Source organism: Mauremys reevesii, linkage group 2 (assembly GCF_016161935.1).
Source record: "Mauremys reevesii isolate NIE-2019 linkage group 2, ASM1616193v1, whole genome shotgun sequence".
Taxonomy (NCBI): Eukaryota; Metazoa; Chordata; order Testudines; family Geoemydidae; genus Mauremys; species Mauremys reevesii.
In genome coordinates, this window is record NC_052624.1 from 199014807 (window position 1) to 199029646 (window position 14840).

General features: G+C 42.3%; 1 protein-coding gene across 8 annotated transcripts in view; it reads left to right on the plus strand.

The window, feature by feature from the left end:
- Window positions 1–630: 630 nt before the first annotated feature.
- The window catches only part of PIEZO2 (piezo type mechanosensitive ion channel component 2), a 443406-nt gene continuing 429196 nt past the window's right edge, over window positions 631–14840 (plus strand). For 4 of the 8 annotated variants that reach the window (XM_039525707.1, XM_039525709.1, XM_039525708.1 and 1 more), the window contains exon 1: window positions 631–1575. In XM_039525707.1, coding sequence (XP_039381641.1) covers window positions 1512–1575 — 64 coding nt within the window. In that variant the 5' untranslated portion in view covers window positions 631–1511. Of the gene's footprint in view, window positions 1576–3675; window positions 4215–14840 lie in introns of those variants that run through there. The other 4 variants (XM_039525714.1, XM_039525710.1, XM_039525715.1 and 1 more) reach the window with 3 other exon arrangements.

The following is a 14840-nucleotide window of genomic DNA, read 5'->3' on the forward strand; positions in this document are numbered from 1 at the left end:
TTATATAGTGGGGGTGCTGAGAGCCATTGAACCAAACTGTGTAAACCCTGTGTATAATCAGCAAAGAATCCTGTGGCACCTTATAGACTAACAGACGTTTTGCAGCATGAGCTGTCGTGGGTGAATACCCACTTCTTCGGATCCTGTGTATAATGGAAACCATTACAAGCTAAGAGGTGTTCAGCACCCCCTGCACCCCTAGTTCCAGCATTTATGTATATTTGTGTGTATCACAGTGTCCCTCTTACATTAGAAATGTTTTAAATTTATATGTATTCCTTGAGAACACCATCTTGCCTTCCTAACTCAGGAATAACTCGTGCTGCAGTCTATACGGCTTTTGCTTGAGTAAAGAATGCACGGTAGTCCCCGGGATAAATAAACCAAACTACTGTTGCCCGTGACAAACTTGTCATTAGTTTTTAAAATGCCCCTTGGAGCGCAGACCTTCCCGCTGGACTGGAACCTCCTGTGGTTGTGTGGCTGGGACTTGTACGATTAATCAAGCCGGGAGCCACACATCTAAGGTGTCTTCAAAATAACACTGAAGAAGCGAGCACAGGTGACGTGAGCAGGGGGAGGTGGAGAGAGGAGATCGGCGGCGCAGGAGGCTCTGGATTCCCGGCTTGCAGCTGGCACGCCCGCAGCTAGCTGCCTTTGCTATGCCACTAGTCTAAAAGTCGAGCTCTGTGTCGGAGCGAGACCTGCCCCACACGCCTGTTCCTATTGGAGCAAACCTCTCCTGCTCCGCCAGCCTGATCCCCGCAGGGGCGGGGCCTCGCAAAGTTTTCATTGAGGTGGAGAAGTGTGGGGAAAGAGCAGCGCTGCAGCTGTGTCTGAGCGTCGGTGAGGGGCAGCTAGGCAGACAGCAGGCGCGGCAGGACGGGAGAGGCGGTCTGCTTCCCCCTTTGCCTACCTACAGCGCTCTGGCCGCCGCGCCAGCGGAGGGGAGCATGCAAGTCATTTTCGAAGGATGCAAAATGCCAGCAACCTAACAGCTTGGGATGATTTTGCTCTGTGTACCACAAGCTGGGTCCTACGGGCCAGAAGCGGGAAGAAAGTGGCTGGAGTCCTCAGTGTGTCTGGGAATCTGTGAATCGTGACTCACACCGCTCCTCGGATATATAAACAGAGAGCGAGCAAAGCCTTTGGTCTAGAACAGAACCGGTTTAATTTTAAAATGCTGGTTATCCTTTCTTGATGAGGGGCACAACAAAATGGTTCTCCAGTAAAAAGAAGAAAAAAAATCTTCTCTAAGAAACCGTGCGTCTTGCAACTGAAGTCACCAGAAATCCAGCTGCTTCGGGATTTAATGGGCTCTTCCAAAGATGTTAAGGGACTTGTGAGAAATCTACAGCACGTCGAGAAAATCCGGTGAAAAACAATGCTAAACTGCATTAGCGCTGTGCAAGGGTGGACCTAAAAATTATGAAGTGGTACCTGTCGTAACAACAAGCAAATATTGTTCTCGTTTATTTAATCAAGACTCGAACTAATCAGATCTTCAAGCAATGGCAACAGAAGTGGTGTGTGGATTGATCTTCAGATTGCTACTTCCAATATGTCTCGTAGCTGGTACGTGAATTTTGCCTTGCGTGGGGGGGGGGGCGAAAGGGGGAAGGAGAGGGCGTTAATTTTAAATTGTTGTTCTTATCCGCAGTTACTCCAAAGGTATCCATATCATTGTAAAACTGCTTTACTTTTCTGAACGCTTACCTTTAAAATGAAATCACGTTTCTTTAGCAATCGTTGTGCATCACCTAGAGATGCAGCAATCAGTGTATTACCTCCTCTTTTTTCTTAAGATGCTCTATGAATGGGCTTCAGAAATCCCCTCTGCCTTTTTTTGAATGTTGTTGATTCTGGAATTACTTTGTTTTCCCCACAAACTTTCATGTTTGCAGCTCATTGACACCTAATTTACATTTTCCTAGTAGATAGTCTAGAGCTAGTTTACAACTAATTCAAGCTACCCCACGTGTATTTGATTTCATGCAATATGCGAGGATAATAATCGTCGTTGTATCACCGGCACTGAACTGGTTAAGTGAAATACTTGTGCAGTACTCTTCGATTTGCACAGATCTTTACATAACCTTGTATCATTTTACTCGAAAATTCTAGTGTATAAAAATCTCTATTTTCCTTCTGCATCCTAACAGACGGTGCAAGAAATATTAATAAGATATTTTCTCGTTCTGGGAATTTTATATTTTCCTTTTTGTTGAATTCAGCATCCTTTGAAAAAGTAAATGATTTTTAGATTTAAAATAACAGGAATTGATGTTTGAGATAGAGGTAGGTGACTAATTTCTGAGAAAAGTAAAATGATTTAATAATTAAACAGGCAGCTACCTAAAAATACATTATTTTGGCATTTAGAACTGTAATGAACAACCATTGGTGGATGGGTTAGTGTTAATCCGTGTCCTCCTCTTAATTTGCAAATAAAACTTTGAATAAATTCGCGATTACGTTTTAGATAGATTGAGGTTAGTTTTTTCAGTTCTACCGAAAGAGATTTAAGATGACAAACCAAAGACGAGTTAATGAATGAGACAAATCTCGGAAATGGTGTCTTGAGTTAGCCTTCATCAATTAACTTACCATCAATTGCCTAAATGCATGCGATACATTTTATTTAAACTACCAAAATATAGTGGGACTAAAGCGTCACCAGAATTTTTGTGGTATTCATACCAAAAATGCACTTAAGTATTATCAATGGTCTCTTGAATATTTTGCTGTATTTCGCCCACAACACAGAGAGCTGTATATAGGTTGGGATAAATCCCTTTAAGGTATGAGTAGAACACGTTTCAAAGGTAATGTAGCATTCTGCACAGCCCGGAGCTCTGCAATTACACACCCAGTTTCGGCACTTTGCCGCGTTTTGAAGAATTATGTCTAACAGCAGGACGTGAACAGCTTGTTTCCTAAAGTTCAGTGTGGATCTGAGAGGCAGTCGCTTGTTTTACGTTTTTGCTAGCGGTGCGATCATCAGGCATGGGCACGGGCACATCTGAGTAGGGCACTAGGAGGAGGTCTTTAATGTCCTGCTCCATTAGATACAGGTGAGGGGGAACTGAGACGTTTTGCGTAGTACTGTAACTCTGGAGTGTCCTGTGGGATCTGTTAAAACACCTCCTCTTAACTGAGGATGGGGGTAAATCGTTGCAAATTCATAGCTCGGAGAGATGCCGTAGTAGTCAGACCGCTTTCTGCCTTCCTAAGCGCATCGGCTCTGTTTCCAAAGGGGGCGGAGGGACAGGAGACGGACCGTTAGAAAAATGCAATTACCCCACCCCAGGCAAACCTCCAGCACCGCTACAGGGCCGCTCCCCTTACAGCCTCTGACAAAGTGTCCAAAGACAACCACGCCCCGGGCGCTGCAGGGCGGGAGGTGAGAGAGGAAACTCCCCAAGACGACCCGGAGAGGAGAGGCGCGCCTGTAGGCAGCTGCCCCCCGCTTTAGCGGAGCGGAAGAAACCTCGCGGCAGCTTCCCCGCCTGCAGCAGGCGCGAGCGCGCGGCCCGGGGCTCCCGGGGGTCGCTGCTGCTGCTGCTGCCCGAGCGGCGCGCGCGGGGGCAGCTTTTGCGCTGGACTCAGTTGCCTCTCGACGCGCTCCCGGCTTGTGTCCCAGTGGCGGGGGGGCGGCTCCCCGGTGCCCGCAGCTGACAACGCCCCCGCCTCTCCCCCAGCCGAGTCTCCCTCGGGACTAAGGGGCCGAGCTCTCGGTGCCTCCCAGGAGGCTCTGGTCCTGCGAGGTGAAAGGGTTAAACAGGTGTAAGGAGTTAACACCCCTCTCAGCCGGGTCGCCGCGGCTCTGCTCGGAGTCAGCCCCCCGGCCCGGCAGGGAACCAGTGGGGCTCGCCGGCGGGCAGCAGCTTTGCCCAGCCAGCACTACCCCCCTCCCGCCCCCTTTTGGTTTCCCGTTGCCTTGATGGGCCCCGCACGTGGGAGCGGCCTGTGCTGCGACAGGGAGCAGCGAGTCTGGGGCAGGGGGCGATGCAGGAAGCGGAGCCGAGCAGGTGCAGCCCCAGACTCCTTCCGCCACGGGGTCCCTGCAGCCCTCCCTGCCTCCCCCCCGGACTTAGTGAATCCCGATAATGTGGCGCTCCTCAGACTTCCCGCTAATTGTTCTGGTTGCTCAGCGGAGCCTGTCCCAGGTATTGGGCCAGCAAGAGTCCAAACAGCGAGCTGAGATTCTCAAGGTTAGTGGATGGGCTCCAGCGCCTGATCCTCCCGAAGCCTCGTAAATGAAACATTCAGGCAGCTTTCCCCGCATCTTGTCAACAGGGGGATCGCACAGAGCTACCTGCCATTGGGAGCGGGTTTTATTATTTTATTTTTTATCTAGGAAATGTGGTCTTAAATGCACCAGAAGCAAAGCACTTCTCTTCAGAAGAATAAGGGATCCCCTCCCACACCCTTCCTCTGACTAATGGTGAAGGTTTCAAATTCTGCCACAAAGTGCAGTATTTTTATTCCTCACCAAGAAAGAATCCTGTGGCACCTTATAGACTAACAGACATTTTGCAGCAGTTAGTCTATAAGGTGCCACAGGATTCTTTGTTGCTTTTACAGATCCAGACTAACACGGCTACCCCTCTGATACATTCCTCACCAAGTATCAGCTTGATCACTACAACTAGGTTTCATCTGATCTATGAGCGAGGGGAGCCCTAGGCCTCCAGTTCCACCCCACACCCAGGACCTGGGTCTCCACTGCCTCCCACATAGTGCTGTCCTTCATACCAGTGAAAAGTGGGTGTAAGATGTAATCAAACTGGTTTTAGGTTTCAGAGGTTTAGCTGTGCTAGTCTGTATCAGCAAAAACCAGGAGGAGTCCTTGTGGCACCTTAGAGGCTAACAAATAGTCTCCAATATACCACAAGGACTCCTCCTTATTCAAACTGGTTTTGACATTCACTTCTCTTTGCATAGGTGTACATGTTTACAGATGGCACGAGGCGCTGGAGAATCAGCCACATAATCTTCTGTTTCAGTGTTTGCAGAGGGCCACAGCTGCTCAAGGGCCAACCCTGTCTTTGAGATCTTCCTGCTTAGTCAAGATGACCTCCAAGACCTCAGTGAAATATGAACACATTTCCCTTCTATATATTAGCTGTAGATAATGTTAGAAACAGGGCCGCTGAGAGGGGAGGGGAAGCCGGTACAAATTATTGAGGCCCGGCGGTCCGGAAGGGGGCCCGGCTTCCCTGGCTTTGTTGGCCCTGTTTAACCGGTTTGCCCTTGCTGGGGGGTCCGAAAATTTTTTTTCACTGGGGCCTGAACCCACTCTCGGGTGCCCTGATTAGAAATGTGTATGTACACATATCTCAGACTGATATGATAGTCTTTGGAGAATATCTTTAAGACTGAGAGGTGGCCTCACTTATGTGTGGTATATACAAGTGATCCTTGGCGCGTAAAAGAGGAACTTGCAGAAAAGTTATACTTAAAGTGTGGGGGAGAGGAATAAACTGATGTAGTAATGGAGACTTCATATATGCACAGAACAGCCATTCTGACACTGTAACGTTAACCCTAGCATTGAAATGATGGCATTGTCTTTCTGTCAGGTGCTTACTTGTGTTGGTCTCTTTTTGCTATCCTCTTTGCATTGTGTGTTCTGAATAGATTTGTCTCTGAATCATTTTGCCATCATGATTTTTGGTCGCTTGTAATTAGAGGTACCTTACTATCATAGCAGTATCTCAACAGATGTGAATTGACACTGTCACGAGAAGTTCTTGTAGTTAGATATCTCATTCAGCTGCAAGGGAAAAATGTCCAAATAAAAATGTAAGGCATGATTTTTGGATTTCAGGTAATGGAAAGCTTTAGATCCCGGTTTTTGGATCCAGTGATCAGTTGGAGATGAGGAAGTACATTAAATAGGATACCAGCTGGGTATATTAACTAGATCTGTTTATGTTATGTGCATGTTTTAATGTTTATTAAGTGAGAATGCATTTCTCGTAAAAGTGAGAATCTGCCTGTACAGCTCAACTTCATTTCACCACACTTCTGCTATTCTAGTACTCATCTTTTCATGAGCAAAAGCCACCATCTGTCCCCAACCATGAGGAAGCTTCTGGTGGTTTATGGACAATGGACAATTAGAGTTCTAATGCCAAAGTGATGCTCACTTGTGTGTTTTAAAACAGGGCTAGTGTGCTGTTACTCACTGTGCCTCCTCGCCCCATCTAAGCAGTACTTGTACCACAGTTATGCAAAAAGGAGGAAAATAGTTTGTTCTCTTAATAATCAATATTTAACTGTTGCATGGTTAGATAAGCTGGATTTATTGATTTTTTTTTCACTATAGCAGAGTAGTGTGAAACTTGCTTATCTGATTGAATTTTTGACAGTAATACATGTAATCTATTTAGATTGAGGAAATCACATAACAGCTACACCAAATTGTTAGTGGTTATATATTTAAAAATAAACATTTGTATATTAAGTTGAAAAATTAGTGTTCTCTAACTTTACTTTTTTTAAATGTGTATATACACTGCTGCAATCTTTGAGTATCTCCCATGTATTAAATAGTATTATGTATTAGTGTAATTAATATTTTGGGGGCAAGGACAGCAATGCCAAAACCAGTGTGTTGCACTGTGCACATAAATCCAAACACGTTCAGGGGAAAAGAATAACCTGTGGTTTTTCTTGTTGGCTTTTTGTTGTTGTTTGTTTTTTAAAGAGTTGGTGATTTGTATATAACAGTGTTTATTTCATTTGTTTGTCTTGAGAATTTTATATCTAATAAGTATCTATTAAAGACAAGAATCTCAAAGATGAAAGTGAAAGATATTTTTGGACAGTGAAACCTCTGATGCAACTGTATCTGTGTGTCACTACTAATTTTCCATAATATTGCTTTGGCCTGTGAAGTGTTGCAACACTTCCATATAGTATGGCCGGAGTGACTTGGATACAAGGTAACTCATTGTAATCCCAAGGATTTCAAACTTTCCTCACATTTAAATGCAATATTCTATAGTAAGAGACCATTCATATAATACTTTATTGTATAATTTACTAGTGTTTTTAAAAATAATCAGGAAAAGGAAAATGAGAACCCCTGGCATCGGCACTGAAAATGCATAATTGCTTAATCCTGCCAACTATCTTGGAATCAGCATAAAACAGTTGTTTTATATTACAAGTTAATTTGTTATATGCAGAATGTAGTGTTTCTCTCTCTCTCTCTCTCTCTCTCTCTGCAGTAAGACCTCAGAATTTTTAAGAGGCAAATTATGAAATTAACCTCATGCTAATTAATTTGTCTAAAACATCTCAAAGTCTAAAAACCACAACATTGATACAGAGTGAGGTAAACCACAATTTTAGCTATTTCTGCTTCCAATTTCTTTACTTTTCACACACTTAATTAGTTTTGTAGAAAATAAAATAATCTGATTTCCTGTGGGATGAAGGAATTTACCTAGAGAGATCAGCTTTCTTTGAAAGCAGCAAAGAGTCTTGTGGCACCTTATAGACTAACAGACGTTTTGGAGCATGAGCTTTCGTGGGTGAATACCCACTTCATCGGATGCATGTAGTAGAAATTTCCAGGGGCAGGTATATATAAGCAAGCAAGAAGCTTCTGGAAATGTCCACTACGTGCATCCGACGAAGTGGGTATTCACCCACGAAAGCTTATGCTCCAAAACGTCTGTTAGTCTATAAGGTGCCACAAGACTCTTTGCTGCTTTTACAGATCCAGACTAACACGGCTACCCCTCTGATACTTGACAGCTTTCTTTGGTTTTAGCTAATTCTGTGGGATTAGGTGTGTGTCTTTGCTTACACACACACACGCGCGCGTGCGCTCTCTCAAATAATATGTTAGATGTGGCTGAATCATTTTGGATAAATTATAATTTTACACTTTTGGGTTCTGGTCAGGATGAAAAGTGTAAGTCTCTGAAAAGCTGCTAGAATGTCAGTTTTTGTGATATTATTGGCATGACCAAAAGCAAGAATGACTGTAAATCATTCTGTCAGTTCTTGTAGACCCAAGAGGTTCAGATTTTTTCAGTTAGGCATTTTTGGTTGTTTATCCAAACCAAAACTCTGAGCTTCAAGAGTTTCTGGTCTAATGTAACAAAATTGTGGAACATAATTCATGTTAAATTCTCATTCTCCATTCAAATAATGATGAAGACTCCTCATAATGATGTTTTGAAGATGATTTCTTCAGTATGTGAAGATAACATTATGGGTAGCCTTTTCAAAAGTGTTTAAATCCTGTTTTCAGAAATGACTTAGGAACATTGACAATGGGATATGTCACTTCTGAAAATAGGACTTAAGTTCCTAAATCACCTAGGCTGCCTTGCAAATTTTATCCCATGTCATTAAAGCAAAATGAAGCTAAGGGAACCACATAGATCAAGTATCAGAGGGGTAGCCGTGTTAGTCTGGATCTGTAAAAGCAGCAAAGAGTCCTGTGGCACTTTATAGACTAACAGACGTTTTGGAGCATGAGCTTTCGTGGGTGAATACCCACTTCTCTACATGCATCCGACGAAGTGGGTATTCACCCACGAAAGCTCATGCTGCAAAACGTCTGTTAGTCTATAAGGTGCCACAGGACTCTTTGCTGCTTTTACACATAGATCAAGTCACTATTGAGCTATTCTAGTTGCTAAAATTATTTCATAGTCTGTGCTAAAAAGTGCTTCAGAATACAACAACCATCTATTTATTACCCTTGGGTTACCCTAAAGGAAGTATGGAGAATAACAGTCTAGAAAATTTTGATACGATTGAGGCAATGGGGCGTGTCATGTCATTGATTTATAAATAGTACTTCCCACTACTTTCAATGAGAGTAGTTGTTGAAAATTGGATGGTACGGTATGTTGTTCTTTGAAGATAAAATTATTTATAATGCCAACCTGTGAAGGTAATATTAAAAAGTCAGGATGATTGCAAAACAGTTCTTCTGCATTACTGTCCATAGCATCATAGTTTGATATTTAAGATGATGTCAGTGATGACATGTTGTGAAGATAATGACAAAATATTTCAAAGCTACAGTGATCTTTAAATTGCGAAAATGATAGCACTGCTGGTTATTCCATAGTCATCTGGATTTTTCTTTACCAAGGTATTAAGAAAAGAACTATTCATTTTATTGTCCTTACAGTGACATATAATGGCAATAAAATGATCTTTGATGTACCAAGGAATGGCAGAGGAGAGAGACATAATTGTCATTTTTTTTTTTATTGTCGGGAGGTGCTGACATAGTCTGGTGATGGATGCCAATGTAAAAACTCAGCTTGACAGTATACACATACCTTCCACGTATCCCCTTCTTTAACATAGTCTTCTTGTAACACTTTAAAACTTACTCTTGGGTTTTTCCCAGCACACCCATAAAAATGTATCAATCAGATCAACAAATAATATTTAGGAACTTAAGTAGTGTAAGGAAGATACGACACTGAGAAGCCACTTCAGCCAAACTGCATATGAGACTCTAAAATGTTTGTTTGTTTTTGTTTTTTGTTTTAAGCTTCAACACTAAGGGGGCTAATCCTGCTTCAGTTAAATCAGTGGGAGTTTTGTCATTGATTTCAAGGGGAGCAGGTTCAGGCCTTGGATTAAGCTAGTAATGGGAAGAAATGTATATTTCTGTAGCCTTGCTGGAGCAATATTTCTCCAACATTGTGGAAAGAGCAAAGTTGCTCTAAATCTGTGGTGTTTTTATTTTAGAGTAATGAAAATCCAAACATAAGAAAAACTAACAAAATATCTATGCAAGGGAGTATAGTGTGGTAGTCATGGTATAACCGTCATCTTGAATTTGCTCACAACATTGCCTCCCAGCAGACAGGCCAGGAGACTCCTTTCATTTAAAGGTGCAGAACACACAAATGATAGAATCATTATCTCTCCCTTACATTTACATTGCTACACACACCACAGTTATTAATCACTAAATATTTAACAAACTATACCCAACTTCCATCTCACTTAGAAGATTAAATAGGCCAAGTAGATCTTGTCAATCACTTGACAAGATTTAGGAAAAACTTTGGAACTTGCAAGCAAGTTGAATATCTCCATGCATGAGATTAAACTGGGAATGAAATCAGGGGGAAAGCTAAAAACAGTTAATGATGATCTGGGCACAAGGCAGTTCTGTCATTCTCTTTCCTCTGTTCACATTTGTCGAAGGTTGAATTTGGCTTTTTATTTTGCACACTGTACGCCAATGCAAATAAAAATGGGGAGGAGTGACCTTCTGAATTGAATGGAACTATAAAAATCCATTTGTTTATCAATACTTGAGCTCTCTGGCATAAATACATTAGTCAGACCCGGTTAGAACCTAAACTCTCACAATAGATTGTGGGCTGTAGTTCTTTAGAGACTTCACTTTTACTTATGATCATGTCATGCACAGGACTCTTCTTTGCATTTAAATTACAAGCTGCAAATATAGACTGTATTCTGATTATCTATGTATCAGAGCAAGTAATGCACAGCGTGACAGGGCAGAGCTTTGCATATTTTGGAAACAGATAATTCACTGTTTTCTTGTGGTGGGTGGATGAAGATAATAGTACTATTAATACAGCTGTAGTTAGACCCCTCGTGCTGGGATCCATTTCTATATACTGTTGAAAATGTCTGCTATAATTCCAACTATCTGAGTCACACAAAAAACCCCTGTAAGTTAACAGCTGGTGGATAGTGCTGTAGTAGTTCGGAGTGTTGAACTCTAAAATCATCATTTCATAGGGCAGCCAGGCTGGGTCATTTGTTGGAGCAAATGAATAGCAGATGCTAGGAAAAGGAGGCAAATACCCCAGAAGTGTTGGCAGTGCTAAAAAAAAGATTATCAGTAGAGAATATCAGTTATTTGGATCTTCTCTGAGGGAGATTTCAAAGAATACCGTCCTTCCTTATGACAAATGTTGGATATTAAAACATTTTTCAGGCAGAGAGTTGTGTATGTTTGAGCTCCAATTTATCCTCTGCCTTCCTTCATGGTAACAACAGGTCTTTGTGAGACTGAGATGCCTGGCTCTCTTCCTTTTACTGAGAAGGAAGTAACCTCTGGCATACCATGCAGTAGTCTAGACTAGTAGTCTACAGGCTAGATTCATAGGGGCGTAGCTCCCAACATTTCACGTGGGTAAAGCAGGGTGCAGTGTCACTCAGGTTTGGCCTGTCCGCCCCTCCGTAGATGGAGACCGAGGCAAACTGCCCCTTCCTCCCCCGGGTGGCCCCAAATTTGGAAAATGTTCACTTCAACTAGGATGGAGGACTCTGGGGGTCAAAGCAGGACAGTCGCATGAAATCTAGGACTGTTGGCAGGTCTGTAAGGTGCACTAACTTCTAGGTGCCCTGCTGCCTAGGGGAATTCACAATCCTGAGTTAGGCGCGTAGGCTCTCAATACAATGCAGGAGGAGTAGTGCCTTAGGAGGATGCACAGAAGCCAGAATAGTAAGTGTGGAGCTGCCTATGCTAGCTAATAGGGAATGCCAAGGAGAGAGGTGTGGTCTAAGCCCTGTCCTTTACAGGGATTTAGGTGCCTAACTTTGGTCCAGAGGGGGGGCACCTCTCTCTGCCTGGGTCATAGCCTCCATCTTGTGGAGTTACGTGTCTAAATCACATCAGTCTCTTCTGAAGAAAAAATTAGGGAAAGTTGTTGGTGGTGCCCCCTCATGCCCAGTGCTTAAAGCACTCACTGGATATAGGAGACTGGGGTAAAAAAACCAAAACCCTCTTCTGCCTGATTCAGAACAGAGATTTGAACTCAGGATTCCCACCTCCCAGATGAATGTCATTGGTCAATAGCCATTCTCTCTCTCTTGCTGTCTGGCTTGGTGACTTTTTAAGGATTTCATACCAAGTGGAGAAGGTTCAACAGGACAGATTGAGAGAGAGACCCAGCCGAAAATGATTTCTTATAGCCCAGTGGTAGGTGGGGGAGCTGCATTCAAGTTTCTGCTCTGAATTGGGTAGTGGAGGGATTGGAACTCCAGATTCCCCTGCCCTGGCTATGTGACCTAACCACCAGGCCACTGGGCATAAGGGCATGGGTATCACCACTCTGTCCTCTGTGCAGGGTAGGTGTGCTCTGAGAATGCATACAGGGTTGGGCCTCGCTGGGGAGAAAGACAAGGGAACACCTAGCTTGTGAATCCTGCTGGGGTTTAACCACTGAGCAGCTTGGCACTATCAGGACTTAGGCAGCTTTGCATGTGCCCACCAACAGAAATGTAGGTGCCTACGGGGTCATCTGGCAGCTTGAGTGGTGGTTCTGTGAATGCCAATGCCACTTTAATGTTGGACTTAGGGCTAGATTCACAAGGGGGACTTAGACACCTAATTGCCCCTTTAGATGTTTAAGTATTTAGTTGTTTGTTGTGCTTATTCTGTGGATAATCATATTTGTACAATGAAGGATGACATTAAAAAGCCTTAACTAAAGGAAAAGGTTATCTATGGTATGTATGTGGTTTGTGATTAAGCCTATGATTTTAGGCATTTCTGTAAATATGATTTGCTAACCACTAAAATGTGTTTCTCCTTTGGTGCTACAGCAGATGAGTCAATATTTATAACCCACACCCAACTTATCCTCTGTTGCCAAATTATCCATTTTTCTATAGCATTGACTTTTTCAATATTCATAATACTTCATGCTATGATTATGCTTGGCAGGATTCAATTTTTATTTATTTTTTATTATTTCAATGGATAATATTAATGTTTATTTTTAAGCTCTTAAAATTTTTATATATTTAAATTTTCACAGTTGTGGGAAAATATGGGGGGCTCAAATTGGGCATGTCAGACAATAATTATTTAATTACAGTAAATATTTAGGTTCAAAAAGTTAAAGCTATAACTGTTAAAACACAAATTGTCAACATCACATGGCAATACATACAAAGTAAATATCCTTCAATCAAAATCAGGGTTCTGAGGCAGTATTTTTCTTTCTTTGCCTATTGTAAGTTTCGGTTATTATTGATGGAATTATTTTTTGTTGGTTTGTGTGTATGGTGAAATTGACGTTTATTGATTTAAAAAAAACCTAATCTTTCCAAGCCTAGCTATGATCTTTTCAGCTCTCAAAAGCTAAGCAGGGTCAAACCTGGGCAGTACTTGGAGAGGAAGCCTTTAGGACAGGGGCGGCTCCAGGCATCAGCACGCCAAGCGCGTGCTTGGGGCGGCAAGCTGCGGGGGGTGCTCTGCCGGTCGCCGCAAGGGCGGCAGGCAAGTTGCCTTCGGCAGCGTGCCTGCGGAGGGTCCGCTGGTCCCCCGGCTTCGGCGGACCTCCTGCAGGCTGCCGCCGAATTCGCGGGACCAGGGACCTCCCGCAGGCAAGCCACCAAAGGCAGCCTGCCTGCCGTGCTTGGGGTGGCAAAATGCCTAGAGCCGCCCCTGCTTTAGGAGCCCAGGTGCTGCTGGCAGTAGTACCAGTAACACAGGAAGTATCACTCTGATTTGTGATTCAGCATTGAACTTGCCTCATTCTGGTGCTAAGGGCATCAGGTGCTGGGGATTGGTCTTTCTTTCATATGAATCAGGTTATGATTTTCAGCTTTTTCATTTTCTAATTTTTGAATGCTCAATTATGTTAAGCTGCCACCTTGCACAGATGTTGTAGTTTCTATTTTTGATTTTATTAAATGTGTCTCTTAATACATTACTGCTAAACACATACCATAGAACATTTAGGATGTGCATTATGGCTGAATTAATTGGCTTTTTCTTTGAGACTCTTGCCTATTTGTTTCCTTTCTTGAGTAGTTCAAAAATCATAACCTTATTGTTACATTACAGTTACTATTTTATTTTGAGTATTAAACCCTTTTTTGATTTTGTGCTAAGATATATGCCTCAATAATATCCGGTGGTAGTGAATTCCACAGGTTAACTCTACTTTGTATTAAAAAGGGAGTACTTTTTAATCCATTTCAAATTTGTTGCCTCAGTAAATTATTTGTTGGATGAGAAGTATGTATAATCACTTAGATGAGCAAAAATATAATGTTTTCTTTACTCTAAAACATTGAAATAACATTTGCAGGGCACAAAAGCAACCATTAAGATTGACTGTAGAAATTACCAGCCATAAATTTTCCATCTGGTTGTCTGAGAAGCAAGGGATGCGACGTTACACTTTTAATTTGCTTTTTAAGCAGACCCTTGTAGTATACATGCAGTGTTCATTTCAAGAGATTAGAGAGATGCACAGTATGGCATTTCATCTTTGAATTCATTCAGATATCTTCAGTTTAGAAGTACTGTTGCAAATAAAATGAAAATAAAAGGTGTGTATGTGAGAGAGAGAGATCGAGAGATCACTTTTTTCTTTTAATTATTATAAAACACAAGATTGCAGACATTACAAATTGTTTCTGCTCTTTGCAAGACCTGTGTTACTTATAGTCTGACAGAGCAATAACTATTTTTAAATTGTGGGTCAATTCCTGTCCCTCATTTCAGAAGTGTTGCATGAGATTATACACTGAAATATGTAGGTTTTAAAGAGGAAACTACTATGGATTTGGTCTAAATATAGACCTTGGTTTGTGCATCTCTTCCTGGGTGTAGTCAAAAGATGCTAAACAGATTTCTTAAAGGTGCTATCTCCACCCTCACCAAGCCTATATTAACAGCAAAATTGCTGTTACCCCAGCTCCAAATGTATACCTCACCCACATATTAAGAAGACGTTGTTGGGTATGTGTGTGCTTAGATAGTCTGGGGAAGTTGAACTCCTTTCAATAGCTTTTGTATATTAAAGAATTTTAGAGTACACATTTGGATATCTTTAAAGACCTGT